Here is a 26,189-nt window from a genome sequence, read left to right on the forward strand (position 1 = left end):
CTAGTTACGTATACTGCTTCTGCTCTAAGACCGTCAGCTACAAATAAAACTAGTCTTTTGGCCGGTGGATGTGAAATGGACTTGACTAGCTTCATACCATGGTCTGGTTGACTGGAAAAATATATCGAAAAACGGCGAAAAAGTATGAAAGAAAATGAATCAGCAGTCCTAGGATGATAATTTGGTATTTCTTGTTCTTGATTTGTAATGAGTTTTCTTTATTCGTCATAGTGGAAACTGGAACAAAGAATATCCTTCAGTTTTGCAGTTTTGTCGGCGATATGACATTGACAAGAAAACAAAGTACTAAATTTACTCTTTAAAATTTTATTAAAATTGTGACATGATTGTGACTTATGACATATTTATTTACGAGAGTGACCATACAGTGACGAATAACATAGATAAAAGAATTTTGTTTAATTGTTTAAGAATTACTTTTTGGCTATTGATGAATAATAAAAAATAATATATTTTTAATGGATGTACTGAACATGAAAGTTGAGGTATAGGAACAATAATATCCCTCAAAGACAATTTATATCGGTAATTGTTGCATATACGGTTTTCGGCTATTTTGGGATTATATAAGAATTTTTTATATACCTACTCACATTCTATTAACCTTAGAGATTGCAAATATACTGGGGGAGGAGAGAAATTGTGTTTCTTTAAGTATTTTTTTCAACCAAACAAACTTACGGGACCGGGGAGCGAATAGGGGTGCTGGGCGGGGTCAAAACAATAATCTGATTAAGGATACTCATAACACACCCATTTTACAATCTTTAATTAAGCTTTTAATGTAAAATTTCTTAAAAAACTATGAAGAACTGTTTTATTCAGAAATCATTGGCAGGTTACCTTGAAGGATATGCTGACACTAGTGAAGGCTGAATTTTGACAAACATTATATATTGATACATGGTTGCCAAATCAGCTTAAATTGTCCGAATTTCATGTAACTTTTCTTAGGGAAAACTGACGACATATGCTTTTAAAAATGCAGTTTTTATTTAATTTTTACTTAGTTTAACAAATTGGCTAAATTACCGCTAGCGGTATAGAGAATTGCTTAGTTATAGCTCTAGCAATGAAAACACGCTGTGAGCTGTTTGGTTGGTTTGATTTTGGCTGGTTTTGGTTGGTTTGGTTGAGATTGGTTTAGTTTTGGTTGAGTTGGTCTTGTTTAAGCCTGATTCTTTTGTCTTTTTTTCATTTTATTAAAAAAAAAAATTTTTCTCTTTATTTTACCACAAATGGCATTTTTCCTCAACTCAAGCTCTTTATGTTTGTCTCAACAGTATTAGAATAAAAAATTCTATTTTTCTGTTTTTTTTAAATGGCTATTTTGAAAATGTATTCAAAAAATTTTAAAGAAAATTCAATGGGACTGGCAACATTGCTTTTCCTTCTGTCGGTGTCATGTCAAATCAAGTTAAAATTCTCATAACGTCAAATATGTCAAATATTAAATTAAAATTTATTATTATTTTAAAATATTAATTAATATTTTATTAATTAATATTTTGAAATTCCATGCATAATCTATATATCTTTCTCAATTTTTTAAATGGAAAATGCGATTTTCTATATTTTCAACAAATGAGAATTAAAGCTAGTACTATTTTATGTAAAAAGGTGCTCTTCGTTTAGTTAGAAAAGGTAACAATGCAAACCAAGCAAATGCCAACATACTTTAAGTTGTCAACTTATAACATTGTCAAATTCAATATGTCAATTTTCATAATGTATTTATTTCCTAAACTTTAGGATTTTTTCTAATTTGGACAAGTAAAATAATTTTTAAAAAATTTTTTTTTTAAATTACAAAATGCATTTCGGGCACACTCACTGTAGGTAGTATAACATAACGTTTGTTCCTCATTGGTTTGTTCCAACCAGCATTTCGGGATCGTTTCGAAATCGTACTCTAATCGGTTTTCTTGCACTTTGTTAGCATGCGGGGACTTCGAATAGTTTCGTGACGGTGCAAAAAGTATCAACGTTGGAATGCTTTGTGGATTGTTTTCGGGACCGTCAAAGGTGTATCGATCGGTTTTTGTTTTTGCTTAAAATTTCATAACATAACCCTATTATTTTGTTTGCAATTTGCACACACACTATTATTCTTGAAATGGAGAATCAGAATCCAGTAATTGTTGGTCAGTGTTGTTTCAATTGTATACTCACTAACTCACTTACATACCCATCCTCTCTTTATGATCCTGTTATGCGTGGTTTTCTGTTATTTCATTGCAGTGGTAGAATCTTTGAACATTATTTTATAAATAAAAAATTAATTAAATTGAACGATTTACTCCACACAAACTCACAAGCAAAGTATAACGCACACGTATTCGTATTTGTAAAAAATAACAAGACAGAAGAATCAGCCGGACGACGGACCAGAATCAGCTGTTAAAAATCAATAATCCCTGCCAATATGCTTTAATGCGCAAGTCAACTCAAACAGTTCTCAATTTGGACTATGTACGGAAATTACCGTTCTGAAATCGTAACTAAACGATCCCAAGGTAGGTTGGTACGCAGATAGGATCGTCCGATAACCGTCCGATCGTTCGGTGACGGTTGTGCGGCGAGTTGGAACAAACCTTTAGTAGCATAGACCGCACAGCAAATTGCATTCAATTATAGGTTGACAGATTGGATGACACTTCTTTTGGGAGAACTGGCAATGGTTGAAAACTTTTTGACTTCGCAAACGATTTTTCTAGGAATGCTTCCTTTGCCGATAAATTATTGACACGAGTGACAGATAAAACCTTGACGTTTTTTCAGTATTCCAGTTCATCTTTTTTTTCTTTCTAAAGCGTGCGCTGAAAAGAGACAAAAACCATTTTTGCAATTTGATCCATAATTTGTTATTTGAACACCACTGTTGACTTTTCGCCATTTTATTTTCTTCTGTATTCCGCGCTGTAGTTTGCTGGTACAGAATTTAAGCTTATAAATTATTTAGTCAAATATAGGATTTTGATAAAACTCCTCGGACTAACGTGTAGGTAAGTGTTGATAAATAATTTTTTTTCATGTTCATTTTCATTCTCTGATTTGGGTGACAGAAAAGGATCATGAAATCAAACCAATTTTATATTTTTAATCCTAGAGGGGACCGATATAGTAAAATATATATTTTATGGATACCTTCTTAAATATCAACGAGATGAACCATCGGAAGAAAGGGACCATACTACAAAACAGAAAGGTGATCTTTTTTTTTCTTTCCACTTAGGATATTGAAATTATATACTGTATTTATAGTCGTGTTCGGCATTATGCTTTGAGAAATATAGATAAACAAAGAACAACAGATATAAATAAAGCATCCCAGAGAAAAAGAGACGCAATACCTGTACTCTCTATGATATTTGTAGTTACGGCAAAGAAATTATTGTTGTAAATGTCATCTTGCGATCGACCACAAAACTTCGGAGCAAAGATGACGCACCTATTTGGTACCCTGACAGATATCGAGACGATACAGGTTTTTCCTCTCTTTTCCCCCGGAATACTTTTAATTTATTATTCTTTGTTTATCTAGGTTTCTCAGAGCACTATGAACAAACTCAGCTTGTATGTTTGAAATAATCGTCCAGTTGGCTTAAAATGATGATCGATGACATTTCCCATATAATTTTACTTTCAAATTATGATATATATCTTTATTTCTAAGCCATCTATGACGCCATTTTTTTTTTTTGTTATAATTATTTGTCTCTGGATCTGTACTTGTAAAAAGAGAGTAAAAGTGCAACATATTTTAATACTAAAAAAGTGTCGATAAATTCATCAGGGACTTCCATATGGATTATCACTCTGGAATCTTTTTCTATAAAAAAAAAACATATGCGCCACTGACTTTCTTCTTTTGATACTAAAACTGTGTAGGCTATTTAACGCCAATTAAAAAGTTATCTCTTGATATTTTGTCGAATTCGGCCTTCTTAATAAGATAAACACCAATTTTATTAATCACAATTAATCAAATTAAAATAAAAATAAAATTTATAAATAATATATTTTACCTAATTAATTATTAAATATTATTACTATTAGTTATTATTACTATTAGTCCAACTAACAGCAATTTCAAATAAAAAATATGAAATATTTAAGATTATTGCAAAAAATCTAACTTTAAAATTTTAACGTTCTGTAACTCTAAAACTATGCATTTCCATACCCATGTTTTATAGAAACTTTTTCATATTTTTTGATGAGGAATCAATGAGTACTATTTAAAACTTTGCAAGTTAATGATATTAAATTTTTAAAGGTTGCTATAATTAACAAAATTGCGTTTATCTCATCAAGGGAGGGCAGAGATCGACAAAATATCAAAACAACTTTTAATCATCATTAAAGTGCTTACACTATTTCGCTAACACAAGAGAAACTGATCAGAGGCGTACTTACACAAAATATTCAGTGATATCTATGCACGTCCCTGGTGAATGTCATTGCTGCTCATTATACATTTATATTAACACTAATCTATTAAACATTATTCTTTTTTTATTTTATTAATTTATTGTGGTGAAATTAATTTTCTGTTGTATATTTGATATTAATATTAAACATATGTTTAAAATGGTGTATTTTGTGTTTTATGTATGTCATAATTAAAATAAATAAAAATTAAGATTTTGTCTGGTTGCAAAATTCCCGCCATACGTGACAATCTAGCCCGTAGTTTCTACAAGCGATATTGGGGGCGCTAGTAGCAGTAGACTTGTCAACAGTGTCAAATTTAAACGTCAATTTCACTTTTCAATATTTAGCAAGGCGCTAGCACTTCTTCTTGTGTATATGTTTTGTGGGTTGGCAACTTAAGTATGTTGACATTTATATTAGCTGGTTTTGCATTTGTTACCTGTTCAGTTTTAATTTTTTTTTTTTTTTTTTTTTTTTTTAAGTTATTTAAAATCAGCTTGTCCAAAATTATTAAAATTTGACCCGTGTCGTGTATTCGTCATACCCAGACCCTTAGTAAACCTGTTTATGACTTCGCTAAAAAAAATCAACAGGGGAGCCAATATTTAGACAATTCAAAATTTGCATGGGATATCCTGTTTTCCAACGCCGATGCACCACTCGGTATACATAATATACAATAAATTTAAAATAGCAGAAATTTAACATATAAGTTACCCTATAATATGAAGTCTTTTTACCACAATTTCTTAGGGAAAACGCTAAAATGCTCAAATCAAAACGTTTTCTATGGAATATACTATGTATTCGAATCGACCAATTTATGTGGAATATACTATACCAACCTGTATAAAATGGAATCTGTATATTTTTCTGGCGATTGTTACGAGAGGGCGCTACCTGTACAATTTTGATATTTAAATCTTTGATCTGTGATCAACTGTGATTTAAATTTACAAGCTCCGCCTAAAAATGTATAAATTATAAAAAAAAGTATGGTAAATAATAACAGCATGCATTACTGTGATTACATAAAGTAAATCTTGACAAAATACTCACGATTTCAGCATAACATTAGAGCGAAATAATGTATTATCACAATTCACAATATAAAATCACCTAACCTCTTTTAGTCGATTACATGTTTTCAGTAGGAATGGGCGATAAATATCGACATTATACCAACATCGATATTTCAAAATTCGATGGAAGTATTTTTTACCGTAGATGTGTAAGTTCGAATTATGTAGGGTATACAGGGTGGCGATGGCGCACCTCATTCGCCTCGGTGGATTATACGAAAACGGAAATATGTAGAAACAAAATAGTTTATGGGTATACAGAGTGGTGCACCTCATTCGCCTCGGTTGATTATACGAAAACGAAGAGATGTAGAAACAAAATATTTTATGAGTATACGTGGGGGTGTGGGGAAGCAATGTGCACAATTTAAAATTATTTTGAAATATACAGGGTGTTTCAGAACTAAGATCCATACCAAAGTTAATTTTTTTCTTATGGAACATCCGGTATTTTATTTCATTTTCAAATATCTTTAAAATCTTTGGTTTTTGAGATATTTAAAGATATTCAAATATGCATGCTACAATAGAATAGATTATTAAAACCCTGTACATTACTTTTCAGAATTAATTCTTGTGCTGTTTAAAGGTGGGGAAATAAACTTTACTCTAAAATAATGTTATTGCTTACTGAAATTTACCCTAAATGAACCCTAATATAGTTTGAAAGAGCATTTGAAGCTGCTTCGATTTATTTAAAAAATACAGGGTATTGTATTTGAAATAACGAAGTTTTTATGTAAAATAAATATTTAAAATAGACTAGCACAAGAATTAATTCTGAAAAGCAATGTACAGGGTGTTGACAATCTTTTTTATTATAGCCTTGTATATGAATATTATAGCATGCATATTTAAATATTTTTAAATATCCTAAAAACCAAAGCTTGTAAACATATTTAACCCTTATAATAAATGCCTTATTTTGTGTCCAAGGATCCAAATATGACATAAAATACCGGGTGTTCCATAAGAAAAAATATAACTTTGGTGTGGATCTTAGTTCTGACATACCCTGTACATTTCAAAATAATTTTAAATTGTGCACATTGCCTCTCTACATAGGTATATTTATTAAAATAATATATACTATTTTGTTTCTACATCTTTCCGTTTTCGTATAATCAACCGAGGCGAATGAAGTGCGCCACTCTGTATGTAGAGAGGTAATGTGCATAATTTAAAATGATTTCGAAATGTACAGGGTATGTCAGAACTAAGATCCACACCAAACTTATATTTTTTCTTATGGAACACCCGGTATTTTATGTCATATTTGGATCGTTGGACACAAAATAAGGCATTTATTTTTTGTCCAAATTATTAATGTTTTATAAGGGTTTAATATGTTTAGATGCTTTGGTTTTTGAGATATTTAAAGATATTTAAATATGCATGCTATAATGAAAAAGTTTTTCAACGCCCTGTACATTACTTTTCAGAGTTAATTCTTGTGCTGACTTTGAGCCAGAGAAATAAACTTTACTAAAAAAAATTATTGCTTCCTTAAATGGTCTATTGTAAATATTTATTTTACATAAAAACTTTGTTATTTCAAAACTAAACGTTCTCCAACCCAGTGTGAGTACATATCAATGTAAAACCTCAGACGAGGGGTAGGGGACTCAAAAACTCACATTCTTTTACGATGAATCCCCAAACATGTCGCCCCAATTTTAAATGAAATTAAATTTTGAAATAAACATCCTAAAAGATTGTGAGTTTTTTGAGTCCCCTACCCCTCGTCAGAGGTTTTAATTTGTTATTTCAAATACAACACTATGTATTTTTTAGTCGAAGCAGATTTACATGCTCTTTCAAGCTATATTATGGTTTCCTATACTTAACTGGCTCAGATTTTGAATAAAAGCGATTTTTCAATAAAATGGTAATTAAGATGGCTAGTGACAGTTAGTAGCTATTTTCAAAATCGAAATTAGTTTATGGACTTTATTTAAATTTATAACAGTTTACTTTTATTTAATTTACCTACAATAGTTTAATAAGTATTTATTATTTTCAAGAAATAAATGAAGTACTTCTTTCATTTATATTAGGATGACTTGTAGATTGTAGATATATTGGATTTTTATTGAAAATTATTTCTTGGGATTATGGTCCGTATATTGGATTTTTTTTATAAAAGCACCAATTAAGACAAATTCATTTTCTTCACCTCCAACGACAGGTTTCTGCCTAATAGGGTTTTCATATACCACACTATCAGCTCTGCGAAATAGGAACAGTAGTTTCACTTTTCAAAGGAACGCTTGATACGAAAATTCCTATTTGGATACCTTTGAACATAAACCCTTCAGGTCAACAAGCAATTCGTCGTTAATTTCACAAACTGACGTATCTCAAAAAATGCCTGTTTTGAGATACAACCACAAACTCAAACCTAAAATGTGATACTCTTTCATCTCATGAAGTGTCGTATCTCTGCGTCCTATACTTTTCCGGCAAGTAAATAATTTAGCAAATGTTTATTTTACTTTAACCGATATCCAAAAGTTAACAAAACCTTTAAACCTCCATTCTGGAAAACTATGAAATATGAGATACGACACTTTGTAAAATTAACGACGAATTGTCCTCACAAAATAAAATCACTAGTAACTAGTAACATATCCATTGCTTCCGCCAGCAGATACTGCTTCATTTTCTTTATAAAATAATAAATACTTACTTATTAACCTTATTGTAGGTAAATTAAATAAAAATAACCTGTTATAAATTTTTACACATCAAGTCACCAACATATTCCGCAAAAAAAGTCGTTCGCTTCAGATCAAAAGGATTTTTTTTTCAAACGTCTCAAAAAGTATTAATTTTTGTCATTTTAACGCCGAGACATAAAAGTAAAGCACTGTTACGCCTAAGTACAAAAGTACAAAAATATATATTAAACTGATATTAAGTGTCAAATTCAACGAGTGTACAAATTGTTGCTCGATTACTGTTTACATTATTTGCAATGTTTGAAATTGATTAAAAATAATTATTGTAATGTTTAAAAAAATAGTATGTTCTATTCAGAGTAAAAATGTACTTTTTATGCCTCCTTGTAACGTCGGAATAGCTTTACCATGGTCTTTCAAAAGGTACAGCATCGTCAAAATAGTATAATTTTTACTCCTAATAAAACAATACCGCACTATTGTTCGAAAATAGTCTTAACTCGAGAATGAAATTAGTATGTATTATCTAATGTCAAAGTGTAAAAGTACTTACTGCAGATCAAAATGTCGGTAGGAATTTGGAAACATACAGCCGTTTCAAAACAATATAAAACAACATATTTTCTGACAACGATTGTAGATTCTCAGGAATGAAGATATAGTCTCTATATAAGAAGAACCTAGTCCTGAATTAGACTTTGCGCATGATATGTATTCGGACAGCGAATTTTTGTCACATAAATTTTAATTATATTATATTATGCTATTTATACGGTATTTATAGTACCATTTCGATAATAAAAAACCTTTTTATTATCTTCCTCTATGGTATTTACCCAACGCCCATCACTGATTATAATGGGTATCGAGTAATATAGTATATAATGGGTCGATAAACGTTCGAGTCATCGCTTAAATATTTTCGCCAACTCTATGACCGATAGGGTATAAGGTCGAGTATAGGGTAGTATACATAAACAAACTTTAGATTCTTATGTATATGCTGCGTATGTTTTATACCAGGTATGTTTATACCACTATCTACTATACCTTTCCTTTATAAAATCTAAGTTTAGAACCCAACCCCGCGAGTAGCGTTAGAGGAATCTGCTAAGCCACCGACGACGTACCGGATTTTGCGAAAACGCTCCTCTTGAGCGCTGGGCGTACTATGAAGTACCGTAAGATCCGGTCTGCCGATAAGACCCCACCAACCGAAGTCAACCATCCGACGACAGCTTTTGACGGTCCTGATTAATTTCATTTCTGACAATGAAGACCAGTGTTGCTAATCAGCGGATAAGTACGATTAATGACAAAATAAAACAACCAAATAACGAATTTAGACATTTTAGTCCATAAAGGTTGCCATGACGACCTTTACGGCCTAGGCCGAAAAAGAAACATTTTACGGACTGAAATGAGTCCGTAAAATAGCTGTTTTTGGGAGCGTATGACAAAAAGATTTTTTTGTAAAAAAAATATTTTTATTCAATTTTTGTGGTATTATATTTGTTCGGGAAATTAAAAAAAAATGTTCCTCAGCCTTGCAATGTTGCCGTTACTCACATTCTGTATATTTGTGCATATACCGGGTGCGTCTCAAAAGTGGCTCACCACTATAACTTTTTTATTTTTTCAGATAAAAAAACGAGATTTGGTATGTTAGTATATATGACATAAAAGAGGATTGATTGAGGTATACAATTGTTTTCTGTCACTTCCTGTTTCACCGAAAATAACTACATGATTGATTTTTAAATGACCTCTCGGTATTTTTTACTTTATTTGATAGAAAATGGACTCGCTACGAGCTGAACTCAGAGAATTCTGGAAATATTTTCAGCAGAAACAGAATAGATCTCGTATTCCTGGCACTCTTAGAAACAGTGATAATACTCCTCTTGACAATCCCACTGACATTTTGCCAATTTTTTCCAAGGTGCTTATATTGTTTCAAGCCCTAGCAATGTCTCGGATGAATGTGGTAATAGTATTTCTTTGGACCCATTTGACACCGAAGATGTGCTGAAGGCCTTAAAGTTCACTAAAAATAGAAAAACGGCTGGCCCAGATAAAATACCTTCCTTTCTTATAAGGGATTGCGCTTTTGTTCTGGCTGAACCATTAACTAGACTTTTTAACCTTTCTATCTTAACACAAACATTTCCTGGTGTTTGGAAGCAAGCCAAGATTTGTCCAATTTTTAAAACGGGCAACAGAGATATCATTGAGAATTATTGTCCGGTCTCAATTCTATCCAACATTGCAAGAGGCCTTCTAGAGGTGTATACATAATAAACTATTTTTCAAAATTTAAAATTTGATAACACCATCTCAACATGGCTTTTTTCCAGGGTGATCAACTGTCACCAATTTAACATGCTTTCTTGAATATACATATAACTCTATCGGTGAAGGTTATCAGGTTGATGCTGTTTACACAGACTTCTCGAGGGCCTTTGATAAGATGGAACATGGGATTATGGGAGAGAAAATGTTACAAATGGGATTTGATAATAAATTAATAAAGTTCTTTTCCTCATATGTACATCAACACAAGCAATATGTTGAATATAATGGTCACAGATCGTGCCCCGTTATAGCCACTAGTGGTGCACCACAGGGCAGCTGTTTGGCACCACTGATATTTTCAATATACATAAACGATATAGTGACCCAATTAAAGAGCTGTTCGCTTTTATTTTCAGATGATCTGAACATTTTTAGTGTCGTCCGGTGTAAGGATGACTGCATCCGTCTGCAGGCCGATCTTGATATTATCTCTAATTGGTGCGTGGAAAATCGACTTGCTTTAAACACCTCTAAATGTAAAAAAATGTCATATTCTCTGAAACGTATTGAACTTGACCACCCCTATACGATAAATAGCGCAATCCTGGAAAATTGTGAGCACGTTAAGGACTTGGGTGTTTACTTGGATAAGAAACTGACTTTTAACATACATATTGATGAAGTATCCCGTGGCGCTCTTAAATCTTTAGGATTTCTCCTGAGATCCACAGAAGGTTTCAATAGTCCATTACGTCTAACGGCATTATACATGAGCCTTGTGAAATCAAAAATTAATTATGCCTCTCAATTTTGGTCACCAGTTCACCAGGACCATATCCGGAGATTAGAAAATGTTCAGCGTAAATTCCTAAAATATCTCTCGTTCAAACTGGATGGTGTTTTCCCAGAGCGTGGTTATAACTACTTACAGCTGTTGCAAAGGTTTGATCTTTTATCTATTGAGCAAACTCATAGACTTCACCAGACTTCACTCTTTATCTTTCCTTTATAAACTTTGTAACGGTCATGCGGACTGCGCTTCGCTATTAGCTCGGCTGAACTTTTCAGCTCCGCTCGTCCGTACTAGAAATCAAAACACGTTCTACCTGTCAAACGTCAGTACTTGTTTAGCCGGTAAAGCACCCCTCTACCGGGCCTGTACTGATTTCAATGATGTTGAGAGCCTGGCATCTGTTGATATATTTGGCGACTCGCTGCGTCAATTCAGGAATGTTTTGGTCCGGCAAATGAAGAATCCTAGCATTTTTTGATATTTTTTTATTGTAGTTCGTTAGAATTAGAGTTTTACTTTCACTTTTAAATCTATACTAGGTGTTTTTTTTAAGATTACATATAGATTTGTTATATTTTGCATTGTACTTTTATTGTTGACATGTGGTTCATAACGACAATTTGACTCGAAATACCAAATGTGTGGTACCAAATTACTTGTAAAAAATTCTTTTTCCAAATATGCTAATGAGCCACTCTCAATGAAGCTTAGGTAATTACCTACAAAAATGATTCTTATTAATTTTTACCTAGGATTAGTAGTTTTCGAGATATTCCGCCTCGAAAATTCCTCAATTTTCTCTCAAAGTCTTAACGTTCCGAAGATAGATTTCATCAGCGTATCATTGATTGGTAGGAAAAATTGTTTAATAACTCGGCTAAAACTTAATATTTTTTGATGATTTATTTAAAAGGTAGATTTTTTCTAAAAATATGTATATAAGAATCTGACTTAAGCCTTTTATAAAAGACACATTTTTTAATGACCAGTTTTTTAAAGACTTAAATCTTTTCCGAGACTTAAATTTCGGAAAAAAAAAGATTTATATCACAAATCATTTTCAAAAAGACTTAAATTTTAAGTCTTAAGTCAACTTTCGAAAAATGACTTAAAATCAAATTACCTACTTAAAATGATTTTTCGTCATACTATATTGTTATATTATTATAACATAAGCAAAATCAGAATGGAAAAGATGCATATAATGTCCGCCGGACGTTATCATAACGGCCGGCGGCCGTTAAGTTTCTAAGGTAATCGTAACGTCTGTCACCTGCAACAATGACTATTTATTGTCAGTTGGACTTTTCAAAAATTGGGAAAATAGACCATAGCGAGATGTCGCGAGAAATTCCGTTGGAAATACAGGAGGAAGCGGCTGCGGCTACTCAAAATTATACTTCCGACTATAACCAGAGAGAGATATCAGCAGGAATATGACAATTTTTTGAAGTGGCGGCAGGATAGAAGTATAAACAGCGTAAATGAAGCGGTATTGCTGGCTTATGCTAAAAGAATGTCTGAAATGTATTCTCCTACATCACTGTGGACAAAGATTCCATGCTGAAGCTTGCGTTGAGTATATGAAAACATCGACATATCAAGGTAAAAGCCATTATATTCTTCGATATTTAATCATACTCATCTAAATTATATTTGTTCATAGATTTGGTAAACTGTTCATGTTTCTGAGGCGCAAAAACGAAGGTTATTCACCAAAAAAGCCAAAGTTCTGTCGGAGGAATGACATAAATAATTTTCTACTGGATGCCGATGATTACACCTGGTTACTCGAAAAAATTGTATTGGTGCTTGGTATTCTTGGAGCTTGTAGGCGCAGCGAGCTTTGGTCACTCACAGTTGATGATTTCGAAGATTCGGAGAAAAATATTCTTGTCTCTTCAAGAAATACTAAAAATAAGAAAGATAGGAAATTTCTTATTCCAAAAACGGGCCTTCCGTTTGATGCCTATGGTTTATACAAAAAATACATCAACCTGCGTCCTCGTAGCTTTGACAATCCAAAATTTTTCATTGGTTACAAGAAAGGCAAGTGTGTTAAGCAAATCGTCGGTATACATACCATCGGGAGCGTACCGCAGAAAATTGCAAAATTTTTGAACTTGGAGAATCAGAACGTTATACAGGGCATTCATTTCGTAGATCATCAGCAACCATGCTCGCCGAAAATGGTGGTGATTTACTATCGCTAAAGGAGCTAGGAGGATGGGAGTCTTCAACAGTGGCAGAAACTTACATAGAAAAATCAGTTTCCAAAAAGAATGAAAATAACAAATCAACTTTTTCATGATAGCTCCAAAAATAATGTGTCTTTAGTGGATACAAATATTTGCCATTCTTCAGTAGCATCATCTTCTTCTATAAAATCTGTAAATCCCTGGGAAGGATTACAGATTTCTAAAATTTCAACAAGTGCACTTTTAATTTCCATGTTCATTATCATGAAAAATGAATTTTAGTATAAGACATTATGTGTTTTTATCCTTACTTGTGTTATTGTTCAATAAAATTTGTTATTAAATAGTAGTGTTTATTGCTCTAAAAAATCTGCAGTATGACGAAAAATCTAGAACGCAACACGGCCGATAACAAATAACGGCCTTGGCTGCTTATGATCCTCGGCTATCGCCTCGGATCACAAACTTCAGCCCGGCCGTTATTTGTTGTTTATCGGCCTTATTACGTTAATAACTATAAATCAAAAAAAGACTTAAGTTTTCTGATGTGAGCTTGTATCTTAAGATGTTTATTTTCTTCTCGATAATAGTTTGGAGAATTACAAGCAATGCTTTTTTGTGGCACTTTAGAAAATTATTTACTTCAAGTCCTTATGTATAAACTGAAGTTATTAAAATTAATTAAAGTATTATAAAAATGGATGTTTATGATTTATTATATGTAAAAATAGATGTAACATTTGTTACCACCAAAACATAATTATGTTACCTTATAATACCTATCTCTAAATAAAATTTATATTTTTGGAGATAGACATTTTTTCTATGAATTATTTCTTATAAAATGCTCAAAAGTCATCTTCTAAATGTTTTAGTTTACTAAGGAAATACGAAATATAAACGAAATGCGTAACTTAAGAAAATTCTGGCCAAATTATATCAATCGCCTGTCCAGCTATCCCTTCAGTGGCCATTCGAAAACGATTATAAGCTCCTATTAAGTTATTAATTTCTGTATAAACAGAATTATCTAAGCTACTCTTTAATCCTTGACATTCCTTGGCAACAATTCCACGGTCGGTTTCGGAATATATTTGATTTATACCATAAACTATATCATTATAAACGTGTTTGATTCCTTTGAAAATTTTGTTATATTTTTCAAATAAAATATCAACATCGCGGTTTTTTTCCGCATCTTCTATGATATTGGAAATTCTATTTTGACACTGTAAGCGATACGTTTCCAATGTAACTGTTAATTTCTTCTTATGGTTAGTACTCGTTTCATTGCTTCTACTTCTAAAATTCCATCTTGGTTAAGAAAGAAATTTGTTTGAAATTCTACATCACCAGCTTTTCCTTTGGGCAAATTATTTATGGTAAATTCACCCAAAGGTTATTGAAGGCACAATTTTTCTTTCACCTTCAAAATTTTAAATGCTATATTTTTTTAGTTATTTACTGCTGTGTGGCTAATTTCAGGCATCCTTTGCTGGTAATGGGGTATTTTTCATAATTGCGATTTTCATTAAACCACGTGATAGTTTAACTCCTACAGATAAAAGGCGTTACCTCAGCAACGTTATACCTTTCAATTCTACACATTTATTTTTTATGAACGAAGCTTGGATCGCAGCACCCAAAGCAACAGCTTCATCCGGATTCAAGTCGGTTTTTATTTTTCTAGAGTCAAAAAATGCTCGGAGTTCTTCGCGAATCCTCGGCATTCTTGTCATTCCTCCGATAAGAAGGACGTTACCTATATTATGATTTGACAGTCCCACATCGGCGAGACATTTCTGTACCAAGTCTAAAGCTCTTCTAGTTATCGAATCTGTTAGCTCGTTATATTCGTGTCGTGTTAGTGATATGTTAAAGACATTATCACTCATATTTATTATACAATCTAAAGCCAGAGAACACTTTGTTTTGTCGGATAGTTTCTCTTTGATAACAGAACATTTTTCTTTTAACGTCCTTATGAGTCTCGGAGTGATAACAGTTTCATTAAATTCTTCAATTAATTTCGTTTTAAAATAATCTACTAACAAGTTATCGTAGTCTCTACCGCCTAAGAACGTATCTCCTTCCACGTTCAACACTTCAAATTTTTCTTTACTGACATTTACTATGGATACATCCGTCGTTCCACCTCCCATATCAAATACCACAATCTTCCTTTCGACATCCCACTTATTATGCGTGTAATGGATCGCTCCAGCAACCGGTTCACTGACCAGCTTCAGTACTTTCAGTCCAGCCAATTCTGCTGCTGCTTTGGTTGCTGCTCGTTGCGCATTGCTGAACTGAGCCGGAACGGATATAATGGCTTCAGTTATTTTAGCTCCAAGGTACTCACTGGCTGACTCGCGAAAGGTACTTCAATATTTCAGAACCAACTTGTTCCGGCGATTTGTGTACCGTCGAATCATCATGTCTTATTTCGTATTCTGCTTTATCATCTTCACCTGAAACTATTTTGAATTGGTAGTCGCTTCGGGTTTCAGTTCTTGAACGTAGGCGTCATCAAATTTTCGACCAATAATCCGTTTAGCGTCCCAAAATTGAAAAAAAAATTGCATATTAATATAGATATTTTATGAAAAAATTAATTAATTAGACAATTTATGTCTGAGTTATTTTCATGCAGTTGTAGAATGTAGAATGATTGGGAGAGGAGTTAATCACCGCGACTTTAAAGATCTATTGTGTCCCCCTGTCTTGAGTTATAACTTATCATATAGTCTATAATTGATCATACATAGTATGAGATCTACATCCTACGAGAGCATACACCCTTCCAAAGTTTTTGGGGGTTTGGCCCTCCATGCTCTTTACAGTCGAGGGACTTGTCTCGGACTCAGGTACCCGTGAGGTGGAGGCTCGAGGATCTGTCTCCATTTTCTCCATCTCTTTAACTTGGTGTCTCCTTAGACCTGATACCGATGTTGTCCCGAATCTATAATAGAGGGACATATATCTCTTTTCTCTATTGCCTCCGGAGGAGCAAAGAAAGATTGCGGTGGCAAGGATTAGTCGATCCACTTCTACAGAGCCCGCCTGTGTGGAAGTAAGGGAGACGAGAATACAACAGGTTGTTCCATGGTGCCCCAAGGTTGGAACCACTAGAGGCTAGTTATCTATTTAGCCACGCATCCCTTTGACCTGGTCCCGCCATCGTAGGATTTATGTTTTGGTGAGATGTTTCCCCTTGGTTCGACCGGCTAAGCCAAGACGTCTTCCCCTTCCCCACGCCCTCTACCGGTGATAAATGACCACGAAACTACAGCCAGCAAGAAGCGCGCATATACAGGGGGGTAATGAGGGTAATTATCCCTCCCAGGAAGAAATTTATAAATAAGTTGAAATATGGCATAAAATAAAATGGCCACAAAAGAAGTTAATAAAACCAAGCAAAATATACGAAATTCGGACCAATCCAAGAGTGTTTTTTCAATATCACAATATTTTTCAGCGCAAAATCAATGTAAACTTAGTTATTTCTTATTCTATGCCTAGTACTTTACTTAAACACTGCCACTATCTCTCCTAGATTAGGAGCTTTCCCACCAATGACAAGGTCTCGCATGTCCTAGAGGAAGTTTTATGCAGTTAACTACTGGTGTCAAATGTGGATGAGTCTCGATTTTCACTTGGTAAATAAGTTTAAAATCTATTACGAAATCTCCCCACGAGATGGCACATGTTTTTGAAACAACCTATATAAAGCTTTAAAATACATCAAAAAATTTTTAAAGTGCCGTTTTTTCTAGATGCCGGTGTACAACAATATTTTTAATTTTATTAATGTTAAATTATTAATTGTATATACTTTTAAACTATTCTTGAAAAATTTCCTCAAATTTTTGGATTCTCTAGGTAATCTTTCCATGTTCTCAAAATATCTTATACGGACTATTCCATACAGTTGAATCTACATACCGAATATAAAGTTATTTGGACAGTTTGGTGCTAGATCTTCAGCATCAGTTCCAACAGCCTACTTCAAACTGCTTGGGTCGTAGGAATACGCAGGAAGGTGTTAACCTATCTCCATTCTTGTTCGGAATTATTTCTACTCTTCTTTTTCGGTAAACAGCAACTAGCGAGCGCGATGTGCCTAAATCAATCCCAATAACTGGCACTCTGGGCATCTGATGATCAAATAAAAATATTTATTAGATCTATTTATATTACCAGCATAAAAGTGCAAAGTGTCTCACTTTGGTTGCAAATGAGTGTTGCCAGATGTTCCGCCTAAGTTAGCGCGTCTATCAAAAATTCGCCGCGCTACAAGTGCGCGACATGCTTTGGCGCGATTTTCACTATAACCTGTGCTAGAACGCACCGCCATCGTCACGTCGAGCCGCCGGCATGCCGCCGGCCGGGCCCCCACGGTAAATATTCTTAAATTCACTTTAATCATTCACACTACTCGTAAAGTGGCAACGTCCGTCTCCCATTTACTTCATGTTTTATGTCGAGAATGCGCAGGCGCGGCTGCTCGACGTGACGGTGACGGTACGTTATAGTGACAATTGCGCCTTATGGGGGACAGTCCCGCTTTTTGAAATGAAGTCAGGCCCGTTTTTTAAGTAAATTTTCCGGCATTTCCCGGTTTTTCACTATCTACCTATAAAATTAATTTTTTAACTATTTATAATACGCAAAACTCAGATACAAAAGAAAACGCAACCGAAAAATTTCGTCGAAAAATTTCGTCAAATTTAAAGTTTTAAGTCCTATTTTTATGAATATTTTAGCAAACTGTATACAGGGTATCCCAGTTCAAACGAAACAAGGCAATTTAGGTGTGGAAAGGACAAAACGATGAAACACGTCAACTTTATTTTCGAAGAGGAAATAAGATGCCACTATTTTTGAAGCCCTTAATTCAAACCCCATGCGGGGGTGACATCCAGCCTTAAAATCTTAAATGTAATGCGGGGTCGAGTAGCACATCATTTGAAAGGTTATTAAAGCCTCTTTTCAGGGCCGTCTCATTTTTGGAGTTTTTGTTATATTTGGTGGAATCGGGCTGAAAAATAAACTCTTTCATAAATTGATGATGATTTGATATTTGATTAATTATACAGGAATCGAAATGGGCTCTAAAATAAAAAAATAGATTAAATCAACAAGATTTTGCTTAATGAATAATATACAAAAAGCAGTACCCTGCTTTGAAACAATCGTGGCGATTTACTGTTCCGTAGATGAAAAATGTACATTCATCCGAAAATCACATGTTGAAAAGAAGACGTGTACTAGCTGATAAGAAACAAAAATGTAAACCAGTTTTTGGTAGGTAAAAAATTGTTTTTATTAATATCTTATCCTGTTTTGAGGCAGTACTGCTAAATATTTTTCATCTTATCATTCAGTTTGGAAGTATTCTTAATATTTTGTAAGGCTTACTGTTCTTAGTGTTATCTTAAGAGTATATAGTATTTTTGTGAATTGACGTGATGGTTTATTCTACTGCAGATAACGTTGAGATAATTGAAACTTTCTTTAGTCAAGACGGATGTGGCAATAGAACGGCACAGTTATTTAATGACCGACATCTAGATAAACATGTCAATAGTATGTCATAAGTACGTGCTGGAATTAGTAGCTAAATTTAGAGAAACTGGAAGTGTTTACAAAGAAGCGAGAAGTTTCACCTGGTGATGCAAAGGCCAACGACGCTCTAGGCGATGCAAATAATAGTTCTGGGACAAAACCATGCCGAACCAAGAATGAGTGTTAGACAATTGACAACAGCCACAGCAATAAGTAAGAGTCGTGTTCACAAGATACTAAAGTTCCACAAATTCCAGCCTTACAAACTACATCTGGTCCAAAAATTAAACGAAGATGATTACGACCGACAATTACAATTCCGTGAAGATCTAAGTGAAATATTCATTGCTACTCCACGTCTTCTTTTCAACATGTGCTTTTAGGAGGAATGTACAGGGTGTCCCATTTTGGTTGAAATCATACGGTATCTTCGTTATTAGTGAAGATAGAAGGGTGCGGTTTGCACAAACCTGTCTCACTTTTTTGTCAAACGGAAGATGCCGTAAACAAAATTTTCATAGCCCTCTTCGTTTCCGAGCTACAGGGTCTTTTTGAAAGTTTTGCAATTTGGGACACCTCCGGTATCTCTGTTATTGTTAAAGCTATCGAGAAGGTGAAAATTGTTTATTGTAGAACTTTTTACGTAGAATACAGTGGCGTAGTCTGTTTTTCTACCAAAAAAATATTTTTGAAAATATGAACTAAAGTTATGTTTTTTTTTTAAATGGAACACCCTGTATATTTATAAATCATATGATCTGTCTTGCCATAAGCTTCTCAAAAATATATATCACTCTATATTTATTTTCACTATTTACTGCAATATTTAAAAGTTTTTATTAAAACATGATATTTATTAGTAGGCCATGATTGATAATAAAAGAAACTAAAGAATTATTAAAAGTATACTGCTATCTGTCTCCTGTTTTATTTTGGGAGCCGCTAATAAATTCTTTATATATTAGGGAAACTTAACTCTCTACCGCTATTTGTAAATCTTGGAATACGTGTATACATAAGAATAATCTATCGTGTCGGAAATTTTAGATATTCCTTTAGCGAATTTACGTGAAATATACTTTCAGCAAGATGGGGAACATTCCCCCTCATAACTATGGAAATATTAGAATACTGTTAAATTATTATTTTTCAAATCAATGAATTGGAACCAATGAACGCATATTGATAGCTTCCTCGATTCCCGGATTTCGCCGTTCTCGATTTCTGATTTTGGGAATTTTTGAAATACGAAATATATCGTAGGCACTACAACAATGTCGAACACCTGAAAAATGCTTTAATAATTCAACATTTAGATATTTGCAAACCCGTCCCGTTATAAAAAAAAAGAAAAATATATTCACAGTTTCAGTTGTAACAGTTATTTCAAAAGTAAAATATATCAATCCCAAATAAATTTTAATATGTGTATGACTATTTTAGTAAATACCACTTTGATTTTTTGTTATTTATCACGGCCTACTAATCAGAAAATGATATATTTTAAATACTGCAGTAAATAGTGAAAATAAATATAGAGTGATATATATTTTTGAGAAGCTCATAGCAAGACAGATCATATGATTTATAAATATACAGGGTGTTCCATTTGAAAAAACATAATTTAGTTCATATTTTCAAAAATATTTTTTTGGTAGAAAAACAGACTACGCCACTGTATTCTACGTAAAAAGTTCTACAATAGGCAGTTTTCGCCTTCTCGATACCTTTAACAATAACAGAGATACAGGGGGTGTCCCAAATTGCAAAATTTTCGAAAAGACCCTGTAGCTCAGAAATGAAGAGGGCTATGAAAATTTTGTTTGCAGCATCTTCCGTTTGACGAAAAAGTGGCACAGGTTTGTGCAAACCGCACCCTTCTATCTTCACTAATAACGGAGATACCCGATGATTTCAACCAAAATGGGACGCACTGTACATTTTTCCTCAATGGAACAGTAAATCTCCATAATTGTCGCTACAGGTCTGATACCAATCCTAGAGAATTCCGTGAGGTTCATACCAGTACCATGAAAAAAATAATGTATGGGCTGGAATATTTGGCTACTGTCTAGTTGGCCCGTTCTTTCTGGATGGAAATCTAAATGGAAATATGTATCTGAATATTTAGGAAAATGTCACAAATCCCAGCATTACACAAATAATTGAGAATGAAGATCACTATGACGAAAATCAACTTGTGTTTCAACAAGATGGAGCTCCTCCACACTATGCTGTACGTGTGCGGCAGTATCTTGACGAAACATTTCCCGGTCGGTGGATTGGAAGAAGGGGACCCTTTCTTGAATGGCCAGTTAGGTCACCGGATTTGTCTCCGCTGGATTTCTTTTTATGGGGACATTTCAAAACAGAAGTATTCGCCACGCATCCGGAGACAGTAGAAGTAATACGGCAAAGAATTGTACACGAGTGCGCGGTTATAACACCCGAAATATTATAACACGCCCGAGAACGCTTTGAGCAGAATCTATATTCGTGCATGAAAGCACGATGGGGGTGCTCAATTCGAACATTTAATCAAGTAATTGTTTCAAAGCAGGGTACTACTTTTTGTGTATTATTCCTTAAACAAAATCTTGTTGATTTAAACTAAATTTCTGATTTTAGACCCCATTTCGATTCCAGTACAATAAATCAAATATCAAAGCATTTTCAGCCCGATTCCACCAAATGTGACAAAAACTCCAAAAATGAGACGGCGCTGAAAAGAGGCTTGTAATAACTTTTCAAATGATGTGCTACTCGACCCCGCATTACATTTAAGATTTTAAGGGTGGATGTCATCCCCCCGTGGGGTTTGAATTAGGGGCTCACAAATTGTCGCATCTTATTTTCACTTCGTTGACTTATTTCACCGTTTTGTCCTTTTCACACCAGAAATTCTTTTAAATTGCCTTGTTTCGTTTGAACTGGGACACCCTGTATAAATATATCTACAGGGTGGCGCACCTCCTTTGCCTCGGTTGATTATTCGAAAGCGAAAAGATGTAGAAACAAAATATTTTATGGGTATATGTGGGAATGTAATGTACATAATTTAAAATTATTTCCAAATATACAGGGTGTGTCAGAAATAAGATCCATACCAAAGTTATATTTTTTCTTATGTAATACCAGGTATTTTATTTCATTTTTGGATTCTTGGATATAAAATAAGGCATTTATTATAAAGGTTGAATATGTTTAAAAGCTTTGATTTTTGAGATATTTAAAGATATTTAAATGCATGCTATAATAAAAAGCTCGTAAAAAAGTTTGTCAACACCTTGTACATTACTTTTCAGAATTAATTCTTGTGCTGACATTCAAGCCAGAGAAATCAACTTTACTAAAAAAAATGATTGCTTCTTTAAACGTATACAGGGGTATCAAAAATCGCTGGTTTATCTTAAATATTTATTTTACATAAAAACTTTGTTATTTCAAATACAATACTATGTATTTTTTTGAACTAGCGGAGATTTTTCGAACTTATTACAATATTTATCCCAAAGTTATACGATAAGTAGTTTCTGAGATACAGCCGGCATCCATTCTTAGTTGGCCACCCGGTACAGCGTTGTTTTTACACCCATGTTAAATATTTATACTTTTTTTTCATATTATTTATTTTAAAAGTTTATAGAACTATCACTTTTTATTAAGAAATGTCTCATTAATTTAAAATTTACCGTAAGGTATAATATATCTCTTAATTACTAAATAAAATATAATAAAGGATTTACTCACCTTTTATTATTGTACAACTGATACGCTTGATTATATGGACAAAACTGACACTATTATTATATCGAATATAAACATTAAATATTAATTTTGGCGATAATTTTATCGATAATCCTATATCTAATCGAATGCAATTTCAGTTGAATGCATATTTTCAGTAAGACGATAAATAGTAGGGGAGCCCAAACGGGGATTTTGGGATTTACTCAAATACGGTAGGACATAAGAGAAGAAACCTTGCACCCTGCTTAGTACCTCCACCATACATGAAACAGGGAAGTCGATTCGAATAGTAGGCAAATTGAGTTAATTTTATTCAGAACATGCAGAAAAGTGTGCATTTAAATAATATAATAATTTAGGCGTGACATAAGCAGAGCTGCAACAAGTCACTTTTAAAAAGACTTAAGTCTTTAGTCCTAAGTCAATTTCAAAATAAAGTTCAAATAACTTAAGTTTTAAGTCTTTGACTTAAGTCATTTTCTTTCAAGTCAAGTCATTTTTGTAAAGACTTAAGACTTAAAACTCAAGTATTTTTTTACTTAAATCATGATAATCTGCAAGTTAAGTCAGTAAAATGGCTTAAATCAATATAATTTCCTTCAAGTCAAGAAAACCAGAATTCAATTTAAATATCTATTTTTTATACAAATTGACATGTATTGATTATTTCAAATCTGAACATCTCTATATTAATTATTTTTTGTAATTTTTACCAAGATATCTATTACGTAAAAATGACGAAACTATTTGTCCTTAAATAAATTTAATATTAACTGGAGTTAGCCTTGCCTTGCATACCTTTTGTTTTTAAATGAATTAATGTCTTAAAATCGCGAAATTTCTAGAAAACTTACAGTTAGGTTTCAGAACGGCTTCAGTTGAATCCAGGGGCCGGAAAGTGAAATAGCAAAAGCGGTTCCACCGTTTCCATGGAAATTTCAAATAAAATAGTTCCAGCCTCGGGCGCTAGGTGGTAGTGCAATTAATTTTTAGGTTAAGAAGTTGCTACTAGTTATTGCCAGATGGCGTTCAATCAGATTTTTTTTGTAGTTTCCATAGTTTCCAACGGCCATTGTCATACTATTGTCAAATTCTCAAAAAATATTGTCGTTGTCATAGCGCCAATCATAATATTATCAAAAATGATTATCAAAACGTTTTTCAAACTATAATTTGTTATATGTGTTTTTATTAAACAATTCCGTTTGTTTGTGGCTCTAAAAATATAATGTAAGTCTTTTATTTTTGCCATCATTTAAGTACCTATTTATATTTACTCAATTTACAAAACTTTGGGCGTATTACGTTGGTTTTGTTTTTATTATAATAAACGATGTTTAAATATTTGACTTATAAATAAAACTATAAATAATAAATAATATTTATTATGTTTGGCTTTAATTTTATTTAATAATTGTATACATTATACTGTTAAATCTTATTTTTTACACATCATAACGATACTTGTTATTAGTATTGTTGAATTTGTGTAAAAAATAAGATTTAATAATCAAATTTAATTATTTTAGAATAAAATTCATTCGGCGCGGGCTCATTTAAAAAGCCCGCGCTTCGATCCATTTAAAACAAGCCCTACTCAATAGATGGCGCCACTTCTGTAGGACCATTTTTCAGTATGGCAGAGTCCATTCTTTTTCTAGCTAGGTATATTCTTTGGTTGAATCTATGATACTAAAATATGTCAAAAAATTTCTTTCTAGTGAAAATCTTTAATTTTTGTCATTGATGACAAGTATTGATTATTAAGAAACTAAATACCTCGAGAACGGTTGCTCGTACCAAGCTTTTTATTTTTACCAAGAGACATTTTTTTACGTAAAATAAAGTGTATAATACTCCGAGATACTAGGATAATTTTCATCCAAATACCGAATTTAATTCAGAAATAATCGAATTAAAAATGAAACTTCTACACCCTGAAGGCAACGGCCCAGCCAGGGAGGTGACCAAAGAATATACCTAGCTAGAAAAAGAATGGACTCTGTCACACTGAAAAATGGTCCTACAGAAGTGGCGACATCTATTGAGTACGGCTTGTTTTAAATGGATCGAAACGCGGACTTTTTAAATGAGCGTATTTGTTGAATTTTACTCTAAAATAATTAAATTTGATTATTAAATCTTATTTTTTACACAAATTCAACAATACTAATGAAAATTATCGTTGTGACGTGTAAAAAATAAGATGTAACAGTATAATTTATACAACTATTAAATAAAATTAAAGCCAAACTACAAAAAAAAATCTGATTGAGCGCCATCTGGCAATAACAAGTAGCAACTTCTTAACCTAAAAATTAATTGCACTACCACCTAGCGCCCGAGGCTGGAACTATTTTATTTGAAATTTCCGTGGAAACGGTGGAACCGCTTTTGCTATTTCACTTTCGGGCCCCTGGGGGTGACAGTGAAATAGGAAAATTAGAAACAGTCATTAGTGTCATTCCTGTCATTCTCTTCACGACAAGTATGACCGCCTAGACAAGGACAGCATTGTTTTTGTCTAACTATTGTCTAACTTCACAGTTTAGAATTGACAGATTTCAGTTTCAGAGACAACTTCAGATTTGTTATAGAACAAATTAGAAAATATTCGACGCCATTTTAATTCACTCCGTTTAGTTTCGTTTTGGAAGTTCAATTTAATATTTCGGCTGAAATTTATAAATATAAAGGTAATAAAGTATATAAAATATATATTACATGAAGAATCCTGGAGAAAATGACGTTTCTGCAGTAATAGGTATGTCCCGTGTATATGAAAAATAGGTAGTAAATAAACACTGTTTTTACATTTTTTAGATGCAACAAAAGGGCGTTATAACCTCTTTGATCGGCGATTTTTTTAAAAATGGAAACAATTTATTGCAAGGTAAGATCATTTTTAACTATAACCCACACTAATTATCTGCAGTATGTGTGGTTTATTATATATAATACAATAAATCTATGAGGTACATATTAGGTGATAAATTTGTTTTTTATACCTTATTATAAAATGTAAAAGGGAAATTAGGTTTATTTCATATTTATTTTATTTTCAAGTTTTGTTAAATTTCCTAAATGCATTTTAGTGTAGACTTAGTATATTTATAAAATAGAAAACAAATTTCTTGCAGTATAGGTATATAATAAAATTATATAAGGATTCTTGCCACTTAATTGCTGATATAGAAATTTAATTCTACGCAGTGTTCGTCATAATGTGGATCAACAATTATAAATTTTTACATTGTTAGTTTTGGATTAAAAAATCTGTTTTTCTGTTTTCAGGTTTTTGTGTAAGGCTCCCCTTTTCATGTTCCTGTGTCCGTTTTCTGTCCTTGAAGTCTGCGAATACGTG

The 26,189-nt window shown here is 32.9% G+C and overlaps 1 protein-coding gene and 1 long non-coding RNA gene across 2 annotated transcripts; both read right to left on the reverse strand.

The window, feature by feature from the left end:
* Window positions 1-159: 159 nt before the first annotated feature.
* Window positions 160-5,600, reverse strand: LOC115876140. The gene is made up of 3 exons (XR_004049104.1): window positions 5,518-5,600; window positions 5,304-5,424; window positions 160-237 (listed from the first exon to the last, which is right to left on the reverse strand). It is a non-coding gene; the product is annotated as an uncharacterized LOC115876140 (long non-coding RNA).
* Window positions 5,601-15,078: 9,478 nt separating this feature from the next.
* On the reverse strand, window positions 15,079-15,942 carry LOC115876136 (heat shock 70 kDa protein homolog). The gene is made up of 2 exons (XM_030891824.1): window positions 15,932-15,942; window positions 15,079-15,889 (listed from the first exon to the last, which is right to left on the reverse strand). The coding sequence occupies exons 1-2, from the start codon at window positions 15,940-15,942 to the stop codon at window positions 15,079-15,081; spliced, it is 822 nt and encodes a 273-aa protein (XP_030747684.1).
* Between the last annotated feature and the right edge of the window lie 10,247 nt (window positions 15,943-26,189).

The sequence above is a fragment of the Sitophilus oryzae genome, unplaced genomic scaffold (genome assembly GCF_002938485.1).
Source record: "Sitophilus oryzae breed Bouriz unplaced genomic scaffold, Soryzae_2.0 scaffold_1408_pilon_pilon, whole genome shotgun sequence".
Classification (NCBI taxonomy): Eukaryota; Metazoa; Arthropoda; class Insecta; order Coleoptera; family Curculionidae; genus Sitophilus; species Sitophilus oryzae.